General features: G+C 37.1%; 1 protein-coding gene across 1 annotated transcript; it reads left to right on the top strand.

Moving 5' to 3' along the window:
- The first annotated feature begins 5,046 nt into the window (after positions 1–5,046).
- On the top strand, positions 5,047–20,614 carry LOC140246478 (carboxypeptidase B-like). The gene is made up of 10 exons (XM_072325860.1): positions 5,047–5,234; positions 5,705–5,824; positions 10,494–10,604; positions 10,978–11,076; positions 11,462–11,563; positions 16,298–16,405; positions 18,162–18,252; positions 18,520–18,725; positions 19,355–19,439; positions 20,108–20,614. Exons 1-10 carry the CDS (start codon positions 5,172–5,174, stop codon positions 20,296–20,298), a joined length of 1,176 nt encoding a protein of 391 aa, XP_072181961.1. The 5' UTR covers positions 5,047–5,171; the 3' UTR covers positions 20,299–20,614.
- The last annotated feature ends 1,868 nt before the right edge of the window (positions 20,615–22,482 follow it).

Here is a 22,482-nt window from a genome sequence, read left to right as displayed (position 1 = left end):
AGCGGTATTAAAAACAGGGCCCTTTCTAAAAAGATTTATTACGATGCAACTAATGATGCAACTCAAAAAAATCAAAAGCAGGTGTATCAAATCACACGCAACTTTTGCATTTAAACGCAAGTGCGTTGCTGAAAAGACTTGCGTTTGATAATCATATGAAACTAGAAAATAATTGTACGAACCTGAAACTCAATTGCGTTTAAACGTAACTCTAAAAATCAAATGCAAGTCCATCAAATCACACGCAACGATGTATTTAAACGCAAGAGCGTTGCAGAGAAGACTTGCGGTTTTTGTACGAAACTAGAAACTGCGTTTAAATACATCTCTATACATCTACGGAAGTGCGTTATTGTTGAAAAGACTTGCATTACTTTTTTCATTTCGTAAGCAAAATTAAAAATTAAACGCAACTCTGAAAATCAAATGCAAGTCCATCAAATCACATGGAACGATGAAAAGACTTGCGTTTGATAATCACACGAAACTAGAAAACTGTAGGAAACTTAAACTCAATTGCGTTTAAACGCAACACTAAAAATCAAACGCTGAAAGACTTGCGTTTCATAATCATACGAAACTAGAAAATTGTAGGGAACTTTTTGAACTCAGTTGCGTTTAAACGCAACTCTAAATATCAAATGCAAGTCCATCATATCACACGTAACGCTGTATTTAAACGCAAGTGCGTTGCAGAGAAGACTTGCGGTTTTTGTACGAAACTATAAGAAACTGTGTTTAAACGCATCTCTAAACATCTACGGAAGTGTGTTATTGTTTAAAAGACTTGCATAATTTTTTTTATTTCGTAAACAAAATTACAAATTAAATGCAAATCTAAAAATCAAATGGAAATCCATCAAATCACATGGAACGCTGAAAGACTTGCGTTTGATAATCACACGATACTAGAAAATTGTAGGGAACTTTTTTTTAACTCAATTGCGTTTAAACGCAACTCTAAATATCAAATGCAAATCCATCAAATCTCGTAACGCTGTATTTAAACGTAAGAGCGTTGCAGAGAAGACTTGAGGTTTTTGTACGAAACTATAAGAAATTGCGTTTAAACGCATCTCTAAACATCTACGGAAGTGTGTTATTGTTTAAAAGACTTATCGTAAGCAAAATTGAAAATTAAACGCAATTCTGAAAATCAAATACAAGTCCATCAAATCACACGGAACGCTGAAAAGAATTGCGTTTGATAATAACACAAAACTAGAAAATTGTATGAAATGTAAACTCAATTGCGTTTAAACGCAACTCTAAAAATCAAATGCAAGTCCGTCAAATCACAAGCAACGCTGTTTTTAAAACGCAAGAGCGTTGCAGAAAAGACTTGCGGTTCTTGTCCGAAACTAGAAACGGCGTTTAAACGCATGAAAATGTACGGAAGTGCGTTATTGTTGAAAAGGCTCTCATTATTTTTTATTTCGTAACGGAACTTTCGCCGTGACCGAACTTAGTCTGCACTTGCAGGGGAAAGACATCGCAACATTTACACGTTTCAAACTACCGAAACGCATGCTGCTTCACAAAATGTCAATGAAAAAATAACGAATTATTGTTAAAGTTCGCTATGCCGAAGTTTTAAATCTCAGTCCAAAGTTAGATTAGTCCGACAATGGTAAGAGGTTTGTTTTCGCGAAGGTTATAGTAGTCCGAAAGATGTCGTTTTCGGATGAACAAACTTTTCTTCTTCTTTTTATTTCAGACAGGCCCGCGCCGTACAGAGCGGTAATGTTGCGAAATGGAGCGCGAGAAAAATTCATTTTCAGAGTATGGCAATACAAAATTAAGCAAAACAATATATGGCGACTTAGGAAAGGAAAATCACGCATATTTCAACTCAGTCGGCACTGAAAAATAATCTCGACAGAATCATGCGAAATCACACGCATATCTTCCCAGCAACGCACTTGAATTTAAATCGCAAAGTTTAATGCAATTTTGGGGAATTTGCCTTTGATATTTCAAATCAAGTTTAAAACGTACAGTGTCTAGAAACGGGCCTAGGTTTCAGATCCCGCTCTCTCAAAATCATTCTAGAGATTTGGGAATTGTGCGTTGTCGTTACTAACCCGGGCAAGATTTATGCATGAACTAAAACATTATTGTTGCTCATGTCAGTAGGCATGTTTTGGCGGCAAAAGGAGTAAGATATGGGGGGTAGCGATCCGCATCGTGATCCAAATCTTACTATGTACAGGGGAAATTAATTTTCATGTATAAGTCGACAAAATGTCGACTTGCGCGTAAGTCGACATTCGCGTAAGTCGACGTGTTTCGCTCAGTCCCGATTATGTCGACTTACGCGAGGTTGACTGTACTATGCATTTCATTGCGTCATTTTAGACAATAAGAATACAACGTAAAGCAAATCCAAAATAACTTAACGTTTCTAGCAAAATGAAAGAGCACTTGACTTATCTCTTTCAGAAAGCATGCAGGGAAAATAATATTAACAGATTATGTCAGTAACATGTCGATGGAGTGTACTTTTGATAACAAGTGAAGATTTGTGGAAATCTCATTATATTTCATCATATTGGAGCCCTAAATGACGTCATGAAGTGTAGTAGTCTCCTTATCCTGCGATGACGACATTGAAATATAAAAAAATTCATAACTTTTGAATGGATTGTCCAATTTCACAAACTTTCAATAATTATCCAGTATGAGATTCAGGCTTATACCAACTGATGAACGTTTTCTGCATCTTTCGGTAATTATGTTCTACCAATATTGCTGCTTTCACTCAATCCACATCTATTTAACTGGGCTTTGGTTTCCGAGGTGTCTGATATGATTGGTCATGGTGCTATCAATCGTTACGTAACAAGGACATGACGGATTGATACACGTGGGAATGTGGCAGACTTGTCGAGATACAGCGGCGTGTTCTTCTTAATTTTGCACTCGGCCCTACGAGAAAACATGTCTTACGTACTTCGTGCTTAACCTGAAGATACATTACAGGTCGAGTAATAACTGATGTAATAAGTACAATGTACAGTATGAAAAGTACAGTGTATGCATGATCTTGAATGCACTTTTCTAGATTATGCAAGATAAACGCATGAATTGCCCAAGAAAAATTTTATTTAGTTAGAAATGCCCGAGGGTTATGCATTTGCAGTATGTTATTGGCTATAATGCCAGGGAGGTGCCCTCTTTGCTAGAACAGTACATTGAAGATCATTAATTTTGCCTTTAGTTAAATGGAATAAAGTGTGGTATAACATTGATTTGTTCAGGCCAAGGGCATTCAAGTTTCAAGTTTATTTCATATTTCCACTTTCTCAGTGATGGGATTACAAAATGATTGACAATAAAACAAAAGTACAAAATATATACAACCATATCTTATGTTTGAAAAAAAAAAAGACAAACAAACATTACACACGAATATAAATGGTAATTATCATCTGAGGATATCACAAATCAATGTCGGAAATAATGATGGGGCCTACATAAAAGCAATGATGCTTGTAAAAACTGTAGGTTCCCGAATTGATAGGCGTGAAATTATACAGAGAACGGACATGTTTATCTCGACCAACTTAAATTGTACCAGTGCAAAATCAGTATTAAGAACGAACTATCGAACCACATGAATACTTTAGTATCGCTTAAACGAGACTGTACATATTTCGCCGTGTTTACCAAAAAAAAAAAAAAAAAAAAAAAAAAGGTGCTATAACGGTATCGTTAAATAACTTGGAGCTGCGGACAAAGACAAATGAATGGGGGTATTAAAAGAAAAAAAAAATGTTGCTAAGAGCCGGGTAGTGTGTATTCACTATAGGTAATAGCCGTTTTAGTTTGCGTTTGAAGGTGAATAAAGATAAGGAAGAAGTAATATCTTGAGGGAGGTCATTCCAGTATCTGGGTCCAGTAAACATAATTGTTTTCTTTAGACATAATTGTTTTCCCGGGCAAGAATAAAAATGGAAGGTCAAATTGAAATTGATTTTGTTTAAATTTAAGTTATTAAAATATAACTACATTGTATAATTCAATAAATGTTATGTTGTGTACCTATTCGACCAATCACAATCTTGGAAAGTATATATTTGTATATACACATATATTATGTGTATATAATAGGTGTGGGATAAAATTGGATACGTCCCCTTGTGCTGTTATGTCTCTCTCTTTTATGGTGTATGTTATAATCTAACTTGTCACATTTTGAAGCAAATAGTGTATTACGAAAGTTTGGTTTTGAGTGCCTCGGTCTAGATTCAGCGACTATAGATTCATATCCTTCAGCGGCTTTAATGTTCAATGTAAAGCGTATCATTGAATATTTTGACTTAAATAAAAAAGAATGTGAAAGACTCTATTGAGAGGGGAAAAAGGGGGGGGGGGGGGAAGGGCAAGGTCTTCCAAATCCGGTACATGCGGACATCTGTTATCCAGTATGACAACCTCGAGATATTTACGTCCAGTTCCTTAGCTATAGTCGTCGTGCCAGTATTGTCTCGACAAAATGCATTCGAGAACTTCTTATTTACGGGTTCAATTATACATGCAGCAATAGTCCATCGTCACATTGTCTGGAAGAACAAATTTGCAGCGTTTCCTCTGCTGCCTTATAATCATTATTTTGAGGAAAATTGCATATTTATCAGTATTTGTATCTTATTTCAATCCGATTAAATGCTGGATTATTTGCGGATTATTCAAACCCATTCCTTAAGCTAGTACTCTAATCGTATTACAGCAAAAACGTATCTGTCCCGATGAAAATCTATATAAGCCAGTGCCACCCGATATAAAGGTCTTATATTTTCGAACGTGGCATGGAACCATCTGACGGAAGTTCAGAAGCAGGAAGCATCATGAGAAGCGCTCTGCTCGTGTTAGCTGCAATTGTGGCTGTCTGCTCAGCCTTGCCTCTCAGTGGTAAGGTTCGCTATGACAAGTGAGTCCACTCATCTTTTTCATTTATCTCTGAATTTGAGCACATAAACATTTTCTATTATCCGCCACAGTCAGTTCATTGTTCCCAGTAATTATTGTCATCTCCTCTTGAAAAGGAACCGCAGTAGATATAAGATTATGCAAAAACGATATATTTCTGTTTTGATAAATATTTCCTTATACGCCTTTTATATTAAAACGATTCGTGTTATGTTTTCCACAGCTACAAGGTGTTTCGCATGACACCGAAGAGTGAGACGGAACTACAATGGATGAAGAAAGTCGCCGCGAACTGGGAAATGGTAGATATCAGATGGCGCTGTTCTTTTGACTTCTCTGTAACACATCAACGTAAAGCCTACCTTTTCGGCTGTTCGGTGTGCAGTGCACTCCCGCTGTAACGAAGCCCTCGGGAATGGCAGTTTTATTTCGTCATAACTAAATTTTGTTATAATCGAACCCTAATAAGCAACTATAATGATGAAAACACGCAAACCATGCATGCGTATATCTATAAGTTGTTATCCCCATCATACAATTTTATGCTCATTTCCGTATGTATACTTACGACAGAGATAGTTCACTCACTCATTCAAACAATGCAGTTCCATCCTAATTAATAATTGACGAATGGAAATAAATGACAATTGAATTGAATAATGGTAATTAAGAAATATATTAATATTCACTTTGTATTGAAAGAAGTCACTGCTAATCGTTTGAAAAAGAATGTCAGCCCTGTTGTGAATCTCGAATAATGCTTTAAATGCAGCTGGACTTTTGGAAGCGCCCTACCAAAGTTGGTCAGTCGGTCGATGTGATGGTCCCCCCTGCCTTACACCTCGACGTACTCCGAGCCTTCGCACGGCCTGGATTGTCCATTGAAACTTGGGTAATACATGCCCGCTTCATTTCTCTCTGACAATAATGCATACCTCCCAACCAGTCTGAACTTGGAAGAAAGAATCTATAGATTTTGACCATTCCCAGCCCTTGTTGAAGTAGGAGTTTCCTATTTTTCTTGACAATTTTTCTATTATATATACACACTCCTATGGGAACTGCTCTTTCTTTCCTACTTTTGAGCCAAATCATCCGTACTTTTTTTTTTCAATCAGAAAGGTTGGAAGGTCTGCAAATTTGACAAACCCATCTTGGAATAATTATTGTAGAAGACCCTCGAGATGGAGACAATTAAGAACTTAGATATGTATGGGCAGAAGTGACACGATGCACGTTTTGTAGAGGGCAGACTCGAAGATTTACATATCAATTACTTATTACACTCATATAATACTTTGGCATTGTGTAGGCTAAACATACACAGGATTCCCTTTCTCGATCTAATACTGCATAACACGGTGTTTATTTTCACTGCACATTCATGTTTGATGTATAGAGTAAGAAGACAATATTGCTTGAAGCCCGGTGAAGTAATTTACATTGCAATCGAAAGATGGGAAATGTGTTACATAGCGTGCTTTGTGAAATGAAAGCTGACAAATCAGAGAGCATTTTAGTCCAAGAGCATTAGGTAAAAATAGGCTTAAACCTGGACATTTCTGGTAACAAGCTGATTTTTTTTTTTTTCAGGATAGGTCCAGTAATGTCCAGAATAACATACTAAAAATCCTCATAAATCCTCTATGAGCGTTTTCCGCAATCCAAAACGGCGTCCAAAATGGCCGCCATTTCCTGAAATTCTTATAACGTTTCAACCAGGGAACCCAAATACAAAATTTGAATGCCTATATGTATATGTTTTGAAGCATGAAGAACTCAATAAAATGCATATTAAAAGATGTTGACGCACACAAGTACTGTAATCCAAGATGGCGTCCAAAATGGTCGCCATTTCCTGAAATTCTTATAACTTTTCAACTAGGTAACGCATATGGCAAAATTTAAATGTCTAAATATATGTTTTTAAGGATGAAGAACTCAATAAACTGCATATTAAGAGATGTTGACGCACACACGTACCGTAATCCAAGATGGTGTCCAAAATGGCCGCCATTTCCTAAAATTCTAAACTTTTCAACCAGGCAACCCAAAACAAAATTTAAGTGTTTAAATATATGTTTTGAAATATGAAGAACTCAAACTACATATCAAGAGATGTTGACGCACATAAGAACCGTAATCCAAGGTGGCGTCCAAAATGGCCATTTCCTGAAATTCTTATAACCTTTCAACCAGGTAAAAACTAATAACAAAATTTGAATGTTAAATATATGTTTTGAAGCATGGAAAACACAATAAAATACATATCAAGAGATGTTTAAGCACGCAAGTACCGATAAAACCGCTTGAGTTCTTCCTAAAATTCAAAATGGCGTGCAAAATGGCCGGCAATAACAATAGCTCACAATTATGTAAATACATATCAGTATATGATTAACATGCGATTTTTTTCTTCTGGAAAATATTTGAAAAACTTTTTTATTGAAAATAATTCTTATGTGTAAAGTATTCAAATTAAAATATTTGAATGTTAAAATCAAGGAGTGTGTCCTTATTACGAGAGAAACATTTCACCACCAGGTCTGTTGCTAAACAGACAGCCTACTAGAAGACGATATTTTTACCACATGGTCTATTTTCGTCACCTCAAGCACATGAGATGAAAATTTAGTGTCGGCCTATCCTTTCTTCTTTTTTTTTAACCAACGCATTTGATGTCTACCATGAGGTGAGTTCCATTTGAAACTGTCAATTATCACTTAAAAAGTAAAAACAATTCTTTTTGGTATCTGTACTAGATACAATGTCATGTAACAAAATTAGTGTTTACCTCGTGTGCTACAAAATAATGTGTAATTTATCCCAGTGAATTTCTGTGGTACAGTCTATTGCCCCATCTAAAAACATAATGATTAAATTACTTTATTCATTTCATGTAGATCAGATAAACAATAGATAGAAAACAGAGAATACGACACTTCCAGTTATTGGTACATGGAGGAGGGATACTCGCCTTCCACATGAAGGAGTTTTTGTTTTGATTTGCATTTTTAGACTTGAAGATGAAACATATACGTTTGGTAAGATATTGAATCGTTTCCATCAAAGAGTAAGAAAAATATAAAGTAGTATTCAGGGAAACCGCAACGGGATGGTGTGGAAGGGGGATTCCCCCCCCCCCCCCAATTATGAGGGAGATTTTGCATTTTCAGACTTGAAATTCATAGATCTGGTGTACCTTTTTGGTGAAATATTCGATATTTGTTTAGTTAGGAAAATTAGGAAAAACTTAATGTATATTCAGGATAGTGTCGGGGAGGGGGAGTGTGTATGGGAGGAGAATACTCCTTCCCATACAATGGAGATTTGGCAATTTCCAACTTGAAATTCAGAGATTTAGCGTACTCTTTTAGTAAAATGTTTGATATTTGTTTTTATCATAAAAGTAAGAAAATATATATTATGGAAATATGCGGGGGAGGTGTAGCTGATGCATCCTCCCACTAGAGGGATATTTTTTTTTTTCAGACCTGAAATTCTCGGATTTTATGGTGTACATTGTTGATGAAATACTAGATCTTTTAATTTTAAAAGTGTAAGTAGAATAAAGACTAGTATATTCAAAGCAATAAGCTGGTGGAGGATGTGGGAGGATGTGCATTTTTATGATCGTCATTAACGGCCTGGTGCACTCTTCGTGTTATATTGAAAACATTGTCCATCCCCAAAGAGTAGATAATTTATAGTCTCAGTATCCCCAACCCTTCAACACGAGGGAGCTTTTACACTTGAATTGAAATGAAAATAATTTATCATTTACACATATTTGATGGATTATTTGGGAATTGTTAATCAAAGTGGTATAATTTATATCGGGGAACTGAGCGGCGGAAGGGTTAGGAATCGCCCTCCAATATCAGGGAACTTATGCAATTTGTAAGTGAAAGATCTGGTGCACATTTTTTAATGACATTCGGAAATTTGTCAATCCCCCAAGTGTGCAAAGTCTATGGAAAGGGGTCTAGCGAGGAACGTTTTGTATTTTTATGATTACAATTCAACGATAAAGTGCATATACTTCAGGCTGAATATCTGGACAATAATGATTGTACAGGCCATCCCCCCCCCCTTCCCCAATAGCGGGGTGGGGGATGCATCCAACCCAACCCATACCCATGTTGTGCACATTTAAGGTAAAGATTCCTCTGGACATTCTGAGTGTTTGAATCTCTAAAATTATATTGAATTTCTTTGTCTCTTGAAACAGGATAAAATGTGTTGATAAAACAAAATGGTGGCCATTTTGGGCACCATTTTGGTTTTCGGGAAGAACTCGCGTGGTTTGATTGATACTTACGTGCTTCATGATCTCTGAATAAGTATTGTATTGGGTTCCTTGCGTCTCAGAATACAGTATATATTTAGACATTTAAGTGCGTATCGGGGTTGCTTAGTCGCAGGGTTATGAGAAAAACAGGAAATGGCGGTCATTTTGGACACCATTATGGAGTCTCTGAATAAGTATCTTATTTGGTTCCTTGTAACCCAAAACGTATATTTCGACATTTAAAGTGTGTATAGGTGAAATCTTACTTGCAAAGTTATGAGAAAAAAAGGAAATGGCGGCCATATTGGACGCCATCTTGTATTGCGGTAGTGAGTTCTTCATGCTCCGAAACATATTTAGACATTTAAATTTTGTATACAGGTTACCTGGTTGAAAAGTTTTCAGAATTTCAGGAAATGGCGGACATTTTGGACGCCATCTTGGATTACGATATATACTTGTGTGCGTCAACATCTCTTAATATGCATTTTACTTAGTTCTTCATGCTTCAATACATATATTTAGACTTTCAAATTTTGTATTTGGGTTCCCTGGTTGAAAAGTTACAGGAATTTCAGGAAATGGCGGCCATTTTGGACGCCATCTTGGAAAACGCTCAAAGAGGATTTATGAGGACTTTTAGTATGTTATTCTAGACACATTTCAGGAGCTATCCTGAAAAAATGAGCTTGTTACCAGAAATGTCCAAGTTAAAACTAATACTCTTGGCCTAATTTCCCTTTCATGACTCCACGTCGTCTACTTCTAAAGTGCGGAGAAAGACTGTTTAGGGTTCCACTTTTTACGTTTAATCAATTCAGGCCATTCAACTTGAAAACCTAAAAAAAAAAAAAAAAAAAAAAAAAAAAAAAAAAAAAAAAAAAATCTCATAGGCGGAGGAAGGGGACCTTGAATATAAGTACAGTGTACTATTCCACAAGAAAATCTAGAAGTAAAACGCATGTGCATAATAATGTATATTGACCCATCTGCAAATCGATTTAAAAAAAAAAAAAGTGGCCCATCAGATAATGATATGCAATATAACAGTGTATGACAGTTCTGAGTCATTGCCATCTCGTTCCCAGATGAAAGTTTCGTTGGGGCTTCAGGAATCTGGAATTGTTTGTTATGCAAAATCAAAGCTTAGGACAACTATACTTCAAGACTCTGACGGCAGAGTAGCCATGTGTAAGAAAATGTAAAATTTGCGGGTACATGTATCTGTCTAACAATAAGCATCCAGATATATTTCTCTTTGGACTTTTAGATCTCAGATGTGCAATCTCTTATTGACGAAGAGGCAGCAGAGATGGTACGAGCAAAGGGCGTCTTGCGACCAGGAGACTTCGACTATTTCACCTACCATGAGTACAGCGAAGTGAGGTTTTTTTTTTTTTTTTTTTTTTTTTTTTGGTGTGTGTGTATGTGTGTGTGTGTGTTTGGGGAATTACTATTGAACTGAAAATTGAAGAGATGAAGCAGTTTTATGCTGGAGTTATATGGTCTTTAAAACAATCATATTGTTATCTGTGGTCTGATTTTTCTAAACGTTCTCTAAAGTTTATTTCCGTAATATCCTAAATTATTCAATATTTGGGAAGCTTTGTATGGATACCGATTCTCTCTCTCTCTCTTCATTCTTTGTTAGCTGGTGCAATTATAAACATTAATTTAACACAAAACATATTTTTTCACTCATACTAATATACTTGTATTATGTCTGTCTACTATGTGCTTTTCATATTCCATAGATTGATGCTTGGATGACCGACTTTGCCAGCGCCAACCCTGGTGTGACGAAAATTCCCGTTACTACGACCTATGAGAAAGAGACAGTCTATGGATTAAGGGTATAAACCTTTGAATGAGCCTCACTTCTTCCACTTGCAATGAATGCCAGTAATGCAGACATTGAGATACGGCATTGTCAAACTTTCTGAAAATGTGGATTGCATAAACAGAAAGAGGAGAATAATGTGATATCTTTCAGGAGCCTGTCCATCATGTCCATGATCTTATGGAATTTGACGTTCTTGAGTTCTGTGCGTACCTTGCACTATCCACTAGGAGATACCAGCAATTGCAGTGTACTTCTATTTTGCAGTCTTTTTCTGCTATAAAAGTTTACGATAAGGCATTTTATGGTAAGACATCGTGAATATATTCTTGATAAAAGTTTCGATGTGTGTAATGTCTTTCTTTTGATTTTTATTCAAAACCGTATTCCTCTTCAAGATTGACATGTCGTCTTCATCGACCAACGTAGCTTACATTCAAGGTGGTATCCACGCACGAGAATGGATCAGTCCAGCAACCATGATAAACATGGTCAGAATGGTGAGAAGTCATTCTATTCAAATTTTGTCCTATTACGCAAATGAATCCGCCACAGACCATTATTATAGAAAAACAATTAAGAAAGGGGAATTTGATATCTTGGTATATAATATTTATGAACATGAGAAATATTATCGTCAACAGACAGTAATTCAGTGTCATAAAAATTTCATTTCATACGAGTCAATGCCTGTAAGGACATGATTTCACAAATGGTATATGATAATAATAAAAACTGGTAAGTCGATTCGACGAGTATTTTCTGCGGATATAACTGCCATCGATTGATAATTATCATAGCTGTGCCGAACAGTGCGCTTTTGATGGTTATTCTGTACACCGAGGCCAATATCATACGTTCTTTTGTGATTAATTGAGATGATTTTTAATTATCGTTCACCCTCTTTCAAAAGTTTTGACCATAATGTGTCATTCTGACAGGATTCGAAAGAGAATGATAGTAAACTCATTGTATTCAAATTCATGAAATTCTTCCGTCGAGATGTTTTCATTGCAACTGCTTGACAAATTGCCCTACATCGACGTAAATAAGCACTGAATTGATCAGTGATGACGCCTGTCCGGTGATCAGGAGGTCGTAGGTTCGAATCCTGTTCCAGTATGTACGCCCATGATTTTTTTTTTTATGCCTCCGCCACGAAGTGGTGCCGGAGGCATTATGTTTTCGGGTTGTCCGTCCGTCTGTCCTTCCGTCCGTCCGTCCGTCCGTCCGTCCGTCCGTCCTTCCGTCTTTCCGTCCGTCCGTCCTTCTGTCCGTCTGTAATGAATTTTGTGGACAAGGTAACTATCAAAACCTTTTGAGGTATCCTAATGAAACTTGGCATGTATGTGTATTAGGGGGTGAAGTTGTGCCTATCAAATTTTGGGTGCACATGCTCAAGGTCAAAGGTCAAAAGGTCAAGGTCAAATACATAAAATTTCACTATTTCCATCATATCTATGCAATGCCTGAAGATATTTTCTTGAAACTTAGTGTATGCATGTATTACCCAATTAAGATTCTCTGGTGAAAGTTTGGGTCATGAGGTCAAAGGTCAAAGGTCAAAAGGTCAAGTAGAAATATTAAAACTTCACCTTTTTTCTCTGTACCTTGGAAATTGTTCAAGGTTTCTTCATGGAACATAGTATATATACATGTACTGACTGGCAGTGATTATCTGGTGAATTTAGGGTTCATGGGTCAAAGGTCAGGGGTCAAAGGTCAAGGGCAACACTTCAAAATTTTAGTATTTCCCTCATGTTTATGCAATGCCAGCAGGATTATTTTTTTGTAACACTTGGTGTATGCATGTATAACCTAATAGAGATTCTCTGGAAAGTCTTTTTTTTTCTTTTGTTTTTGCCTCAAAGGTCAAAAGGTCAAAGATCAAGTGAAAGTGCTGAACTAAGTTTTTCCTCCCTATCTCGGAAGTGGCTCAAGTTATCTTGAAATGTACTACATATTTATGCATGTTCTGCCTGACAGTGATTATCTTATGAATCTTAGGGTCAAAAGCCAGATGAAAATGGTAACAATTTACTATTCAATACAGAAATTGCACTTTTTCTCCATACCATGAAAATTACTCAATGCATAAACGTATGAATGGGTCAAAGTCAAGTTAAAGTCCTTAAATCCCAAATACATGCTCTCCTATTCATCCAATTAAACCTAGGTCAAGGAAGGTGAACATTCAACACATTTGTGACAAACTTGTCATTTTAATATTTTGCCAGTTTTGTTAAAATGTAATCACACATTGTCCACCATGTACTATCTAGACCTATTAGGAGAATCATGCATTATTGCGGAGGCATACCAGTCGCCATAGCGACATTTCTAGTTTTGTTTTATCATGGCTATACTACTAAAACACTGATCAATTCAGTGCTTATTTATGTCGATGTAGGACATTATTTGTCAATCAGTTGCAAACTCATTGTAGTACTGAATTGCATGCATATGACACTCTCCAAACTATGAATATACCAGATACTCTTTGTATATTAAGAGGCTTTCGGCTGCAAAACATGTCTATTATGAAAGTTGTAGAGCAACTTATGTCAGTTGCGAGTACCACTTATCTGAAAGCAAAATTGATTTTAACTACCCGAGATTATTGAGGAGGCGTAATTCTTTTTCCAAAGCCTGCCGCATGATGGGTGCGAATTCGAACCAACACCTAATATTTGCTTTATTGATAAGGTCGTCGTGTGACTCGTGAGCCCGCCCCATGACACGCGAACGCCAAGACCTATAGAATTTAGGGCTTGGGTTTGGCGGACTCAAAGGTAGAATCCAATCAAACTTAAAGCTATGTAATTGAAATGTAAACGTAGGGAATATGCATTTCAGCAGTTTTTGAGAGGTTTGGGTTCTATCACTTCTTGTACAAATCCTTCTTGAGACACGACCCACAGATTTGTTGTTATTGTTGTAATTTTAGTGACCCTCAGATTAACAACGCGTAATCAAATTTAGTATTAAAATGTGAGGTAAAACTATAAAAGTAAGGGTTATCGGGCCTGTATAACTCGTTATTGCTCAATAGAGCAACATTTTCTGTGTGGTCCGATCATCGAAAAATCGTTCAAGGTTCCTTCTGCTGAATTCCGATATGCGAGAAAATGTAAACCCATAATAAGCTGATATTAAACTTTCTGGGGAGCTTTATTTTTTTATTTTTTTAAAATCGCGTTTACCTTGTCAGAAGGTCGACTTACCATTGTGTGGCTCGTGCCACATGTAGCTACAGATAAGCCCATGTGAACCATCATATGCCGTGAACAGCGCGTCACTTAACTGGGCATGTCGATTGGCCATGTTATCATTCAGTTAGGATTAAAAATGAACCGTTAGTAAACTCTTGAAACGTAATTGCACGATAACATTCCCCAGCAATTTAATATTTGCTCTAGCGATAGGGTCGTCGTGTGCCGTAGCCATGTGAGCTCGCGCTATGGCACGCGGACGCCATGACATCGGTTTGGGGTTTGGGAAGACACAAAGGTCGGATCAAATCCAACTGAAAGCTGTTGAATTGAATGTAAATGTAGGGAATACATTTCAGGTTTGTTTGGGTTTTTTTTTTTTTTTTTTGGTTTCTTTTTTTTTTTTGGTTTTGTTTTGTTTAGTTGTTTGGGTTCTTTCTTTACATATTCGCACTTCTAGCTACAATAGTGTAGCTGTGCATTGGCTGCATGTGACATAGTATATAACCCACGTATGTATTTTGTCATTAGGCATATATTTTATTATTATTATTATCATTATGAGGTATAGGTAACGCGTAATCTATTAATAGCTGATGGCTATCGAGCCTATACTAACTCGTTATTACTCAAGACAGACAATTTTCTATGATCTGATCATCGAAAAATCATTCAAAGTTCCTCTTGCAGAATTTCGTTGTTTACATAATTATAGAGAAGAATTGGAACCCCTAAACCGAACATAAGCTGATATCTAATTTTCAGTGGAGCCTTATTTTCTTCTTTCTTATTTCTAAAAATCACGCTAACCTTGTCAGAAAGTCGACTTGAATGTCCTGCCATTGTGTGGCTTGCGACACTTGCAGCTAAAGATAAGGCAATGTGAACTATCATCTGAGCTGCTTGACCAAGTGCCACGTATACGTTCTCTCTCCTTGACGAATTTTCGACTTGCCACGCTGACGACCACAATGTTGTTCTTTCACTGGCATAAATAACATTTACAATGCAAAGAATATGTAAGAGTTTGTAAATATTTTCGAATAATTAGAATTATAAACACGAAATGCACCGCAACAATGAGACACAAAACGGCAAACTTAACAGAAATGAGACGATTTATAGCTTATAAATATGTGAATTTGGATATGCTTACTTCAATTCCCTGTTTAAAAAAAAAAAAAAAAAGTCTAGCTTATACCTTCTAACATTTTGGCATCCTACACAATATCATAATCCCAGCACCTTTGCTCTAACTATTGTTTCATATGTATGAGAATGCATCGTGCACAACTTGATCTGTGGTATCCCTTTCTGATTGGTTGAAGAGGTTGACGGAAATTTATGTAAATAGGCCTAATGTTAATTGGACATTGCTGAATGCGAATAAAATCAGTGATTAAGTATCACTGCCGTCGGATCGTGAACTCGTTGACAGCGGTTAATGATGGGCATCACTATCATTGATTATACGTTACATGATGTAGTTTGCATCATCTGATTCAGATCTCAACTGAAACGCTTACTGTACTTTGATTTTTGTCTGTGTGTGTTTGTGTTGTAAAGGACATCGAGGAATCTTGAATATCTGAGACTAGGAGATAAGTAGGCATAAACGACTCCAATGCACAACTCTAGACGGTGATGCTTCCGAGCAAAAAAACAAAAAACAAAAAGCAAAACAAAACAAAACAAAAACAAAAAAGCAAAGTTTAGAAAATTATATGAGGCAATAACAAATGTCATGAAAATAGGTAATTCGAACGCTTATTTGACGGACACAGTGTAAGCACATCTTTAATTATTCTCAACAATTGTCAAAGTAGTTACCCGTTTACAGAAAACTTTAATTCTTTGTACTTGTAATTCTACGGCCTTCGACTGAAGCAAGTACCCGTGTGGAAATGAAATGAAATGAAATGAATGAATGAATGAATGTGAACAATAGACTTTAACGACGTATAGTGACAAATCAAATTTATTTGATATCATTGTGTACATGACCGATCTTTTCTATCACAGTTCATTGAGAACTATGGGACTGACGACATCGTGACCAGCATGTTGGATAATTTCGTCTGGATCATTGTCCCTGTCTTCAACGTTGATGGTTACAAGTACAGCCACACGGTGAGGTTTGAAGTTTTATGTCATTATTAAAAGCCTACGTGTAAAATTAATCTTTGGGCGGCCGTTTGTGTCATTATGGCAAGGGTTGTTGCTTCTTGGGGCTATTTATGTATCTGTTTCTTTGAAACGTAATCAGTATCTGCTGCCTAATTGATAACATTGATTGATTTTAACACTCTAAAATCATCCGGGTCAGAACTGACCCGGAAAGGGTCCGTTGGGGTCACACTCCGTTCCGGGTCAGAAATGACAAAAAATAGGGTCAGTTATGACCCCATTCAGAGTCATGAATTGGGTTAGGGTGACTCCATTCCGGGTTTTAATGACCAAATTCCAAGTCATTTTTTGACCCGGAACGGGGTGTGACCCCAACGGACCCTCTCCGGGTCAGTTCTGACCCGGATGTTTTTAGAGTGAATGATTGAATAATGAATAATTTGAACGAGATGGTAATGCGTATCTATGCGCAACAAAATCCGAATATGTAGCTGCAAGATTGAAACCGTAGCGATGCTAATGTTGAAATTAGTAATATCACTTAAATTCTTTGCAATACCCTCAACACACTTGATGTTTATCAGTATTGAGGATTAAGTGACACCAGACGTATCGCCTATAGTTCTGTTGAGTGGCTAGCAACGAGTGTCTTCAAAATGGCTGCAAGAATAACAATATAAAGGCGGTATTTAATAGAAAGGAAAAAAATCCTCGTAAGCTGACAATCTATTCGTTACATCAAATATTGAGTATTTCATCGGTAAAAAAACCAATGCAACACGCAGGAATTTGTTTCAGTTTGTCTACTTTGTTATAAACATAATCACCTTCTCTCAGGAGTTTAGGTCTTTGTCAGTGTTGGTTTGTTTCACTGTTCGCAAAATAAACCCAAAATTTGTGGAAGGCTTTGGATTAAACTTGCAAGAAAAATGATAATGACACAAGGAACAGGTGATTTAATTGTGGTAGTGATCTGGTAATTTTTATACATTTTTAATGTCTTTTCTTAATCTTTTGGCAAATAGGATCAATTAACTTTGGAGTTCATATTATTGAGGTTTGCATACGCGCACTAACAAAGAGCGTGCTCTGCATCTCAAGGCGCCGCGCAGCATGCAGGAAGCTATATGAGGTAAACACAAGGCTTCTTCATCATATTATTCATCGTAAAATTGGGCGGTTATCAGCATGCGTGTATGGGTGGATGAGCTGCTTGGCGCTTTCCGAGTGCTTTTCTAGCTACTAGTATTTATGTATAATTATTTTGCTTTTGCATTTTTGTATTTCCTCAAGGTACTTACTTAATCCAAGTAATCTGCTTGTTAAAAAGTGTTGCACCCTCTCACATGTGACAAAGCGTTACCCCAAAGTATATCTTTTCATCTACGAGGGCCGCCGAACTGGCCGGGAGTCAAAGGTCAATGGTCCCCTACCATCATTTGTTGTTGCTCGTTTTGCCCCCCCATGCAAACACCTATTTACATTTTGCAAGACATATCAAAGAAACACTCCGAAGAATTTGCAGGGAGTGAAATGAATTTAAATTGTCAAGCATATAATTCATGTTGTCATACTGATTATCAGGTGTTATCGAAGCAATGACTTGCAGTATATTAATTAACATATACCTGTTGATTGTAATCATTTTCATTGACGTCGGTAGAAAGTCATAAAATATTGCTGAAACCCTTTCGTTGAACACTGATCCAATTATGTAATCATGTGTCCATATCATTTCTCATCAAATACCCTCATGTAGGATGACCGTATGTGGCGCAAGAACCGTAACCCGAACAATGGTGGATGCAAAGGCGTCGATCTCAATAGGAATTTTGACTATCAGTGGGGTGGTGAGTGTACTGGAGTAGGGTCTCTTTTATCTTAGTTTTAGTTCTTCAGAATATTACAAAATAATTGTTCTTTCTTTGCTGAACAGATAATGCATTTATTCACATTTCTTTTAGTCATCATGAGTTCATGGAATGAGAAGCTGGTCGTCAAAGCCAAAGCGATTTTTGTGTGTTTGTTTGTTAATGTTTCTTCCGCTATTTGTTTAAAACAGAAAGTTAGTTATGGCATTCTCTCATGTTCCTATGCGTGTATCTGTTGGGCAACAGGTGCTGGAAGGTCAAAGTGTGTCCAGGACTACCAAGGACCTAGTGCCCTGAGCGAACCAGAGACCAGTGGCTCTAAGGATTTCTTAACCAGCTTTGGCAGTAACCTCAAGCTCTACATCGACTTTCATGCTTACGGGCAGTACTGGCTCCATCCATGGGGATACACCGGCAGCAAACTGACCGCCCACCCAGATAGAGATCAACAGGTTTGAGTTTTCTTGAAATTTAGTGTGGAAAATGTGTTAATTTCTTCCAGATATGCGTGCGTGCCTGGAAGAAGGCATACTCTCGCAGGGCTGTTTGAGTGAGAAGAAAATAATGTGACATTAATGACAGGACGAGTGACACACGATTTGTGAAAAATGCACAAAAGTTGGACTTTTTCCAGTTGCAGGCCAATCGAGAAAACGACAATAAACAAATATAAAAACACACAGATTTCGCGAGAGCCTTGTGCGCCAACAGCATCATGCACTAACCTCGCTGGAGACGGCCAAAGAACACTGAGAAATGGTTTGAGAGAAACAGGGAGTCGTGACTTGGTTGTTGAGCACATTTTGCCTGACCGCTGTGGTGAAAGTTTGGGTCATATGCGTCTAATGTTATCGACCATTAGGTTTACATACGGAAAATGATCGCCATGTCATTGCTGCACCATACCGATAGCCAGATTATGATTAGATTTCATTACTAATGGAATTGTTAAAACAACAACAAAACATATTCGTTTCGCTCATTACTGGCATTATGAACTTGTCAATATTATTCAATATTGTCATGTTGATGTTCTTTGTTCATGTGTTTCATCCCGGTTTCTTTTTATGTGATGCTTCAGTATGATGTCGCTGTACAGATTGAAAACTCCATCAGCTCTGTGCACGGAAAGAACTACTTTGTAGGAGAATCTGGCCCCGACATGTGTATGTATACCTGAAACTTCTTTAACTTATTAACTTCTTGGGAGTTTGGTTAGGTTGCTGTATCCAGTAATGTTTTAACCCATCAGATATCTGACCATATTCCTATCTTTCAGTGCTGCATTTTTTAATAAGATTTTGCTATTCACTGTAGTATTTTGAAGAAAAAATTAGAAAGTCATTCATTTCACATTGTAATCGTTTTTGTTGCAGAATTTTCTGAAACATCTATATTCCTAAATCAAATAGATTCTAAGATAAGTAACAATATATCATCGATGATTAAATTTCGAGTTCCTCTCTCGCTCTCAAAATTTTGTAAAATGAATACCTCTGATCTTACACCAGTTTAAGGTTATCTTTCTCTAATATTACAGTGTACATGCAATGAAATTCAGATTTGACAATGTATTAACTTCCTCAAGCATGTGATGGGCTAGAGCAGGTAAATTTTTCAGAACATTTTAATCTCCTTTTGTGACAACGAACGTATTATTTTTTTTTTAAGTTAATATGTTCGTGTGTTAATTGTTATAATTGATATGCCTTGCTGTAATGTATATATTCATTTAAAGTAATGACATGTATGAAGGATTTTGCAGACTTGTTACAGACGAAGCTATGCTCCCTAAAATGAAACTCCCCCCTGAATCATATTTACATTATGTTAGACCCAGCTACGGGCGGTAGTGAGGATTTCGGCTACGGTTCGCTCGGCGTGAAGTACAGCTATGTGGTGGAGCTTCGAGATCAAGGAAGATATGGCTTCGAACTTCCAGCCAATCAGATCCAACCTACAGCTGAAGAAATCTTTGCTGGTATGAAGACTCTGGGACAACAACTCGTTAATGAGTACGCGTAAAGCGGTTATTCCTCATGACGCCACACTGTACGATGGAAACGGAACACTTTCGGCTTCAACTTGCGTAAAATGCACGCTAGCGTCTGTTTTCTTCATGATATTTCTTAAAGTTTGACACAATTCATTCTATTCCAGACGGCAACTGAGAAAATTTACCCCACGACCGAAATGTTTCATCCACTAAGAAAAAACAAAAAGTTTGAATATACGATTTAGTGAACATTATTGGAGATGATGCATTATTACACGAAGGAAGCAAGGCGTAGAGAAACTAAGACAGCATATTGCAAGAAGTGTGTGCGAGGAATAAAAAAAAAATGATATGAAATAAATCTTTGTATTCACGGTTTTACTTTTAAAAAAATGTGACTGTTTGATGACAATGATTTGAAGGAGACATGAGAGAAGAAATATAGAAAGAGAGGGAGAGGAGAGGAGAGAGAAAGACGGGAGGTAATGAAGAAAGACGGTATACTGTATCTCCATGTCACTGGTAGGGCCTCATTTACATACAGTATACTATCATATAGTATACATTTTCTATACATGAGGGCCCAGGAAAAAGAAAGTTATACACATACATACACACACACAAACTCGTATGCTAAACAAATTGTTGAGGAAGAAGAATAGGGAAAAGGCCATTGACCCAAGGCTTCTTATATGTATGTGTGTGTGTGTGTGTGTGTGTGCGTGTGTGTATATGTTGAGATTTCACGTATTGACTCCACGAAGAAAAAAACAAACAAACTGGTAATGCATTTTTGGGGCATAACATATTCAGATTTGATATGACCACACTGATGCACACGACAGAGAGAGAGAGAGAGAGGGGGGGGGGGAGTGGGATGATGGGGGACATCCCCGGTAAAAAGAGCAGGACACTGGCCCCTTGCGTGGAATTCAGCAAATGAAAAAGGATAAAATTAAATATAGAAATAAGCTTGCCGCGACGTGAAAACTGAACTTTCCGGTCAGGATTATTGACACTTCCGTGCGGACGAACACTCTTCCTGCCCCCTGTCAATTGATCTTCCACTGAAATCAAAATGGTGAGCATGGATACTTATACATAATGTACCTTTTAGTGGAGTGATGTTGCCTATTCATGTGATATAATCAGACAAATACTCTATTAGACAGTTTTACAACGTTTATGCTGCAAACAAATGATAACAGCTGCTTTGGTTAGAAAATAATTATAATACATGTATAATTATCTACTTGATGGAAACGACAGCAGTTTTTATCATGGAAAGTATAGCAAATGTGAATCTGACCGATTTTAATTTGATTCCTTCTGACATTGTGTTAAACTTTAATTGGCATAAATTATTTGCTGGCACACAGAATTTGATTCATGAAGGCTGCAACCCATACAATCACGACACCATCATGTTCCTCCATATCATGGTTGTTTACAAAACGTCGTTTACAAAACGTCGTATGGTAGTTACTTGTGAATAAATCATCTTTATTATCATAAACTATTCATTCCGTTACAACAAAACTGTAAAAAAAAAAAAAAAAACACATAATATCGTTAGATCGTTAGGTGAATGAGTATATTGTAGTGTATGGGGCAAATCCTTATCACATCATGGTTTAAGAAGCCGATTGATATGGACTGTAGAATATACCAACCTGTTATCCGCTGCAACACATCTTTTTATGATTACAAAGAGAATAAAGTACATCCAACGCTGCTTATAATGGAATAGGCTGACATACCTGACATTCATGTGAACTTGAAATATCAAGGGAACATCAGCAACACAGCGATTGACGATCAAGGCTGACCGAGGCCCACATCATCATTGTAATCACACTGTGCGTCACATGTGATAACGGGTGAAGTCTTTTTTTACTCTCAACCTGACAATGATTAATCCCTCTCCTCTGAATTCCTGTCTTAGTCCTCTATCAGCTTACGACTCTAATCAAGACTCCTTGGTTGGCATGAAAGAAGATACAATCATGCATCCAGTGGCGTAGGCAGCGAAGGTATTGAATAATGCGGGTATATGCATCTCTAAAGCTCACAAGGTTGGGGGGGGGGGGACACGTACGATCATTAACCCCTCTCCGGTTTCGGGAGGAATATGTCTTTTTTTTATGGGTGGTGCTCTTTTTATTATGTATTGTTATCAACACTCTTCTTCTTCTTCTCCTTGTTCTTCACCT

The sequence above is a fragment of the Diadema setosum genome, chromosome 1 (genome assembly GCF_964275005.1).
Source record: "Diadema setosum chromosome 1, eeDiaSeto1, whole genome shotgun sequence".
Taxonomy (NCBI): Eukaryota; Metazoa; Echinodermata; class Echinoidea; order Diadematoida; family Diadematidae; genus Diadema; species Diadema setosum.
Note: the sequence above shows the minus strand (reverse complement) of the source record. Positions and strands in the feature narration are given on the sequence as shown.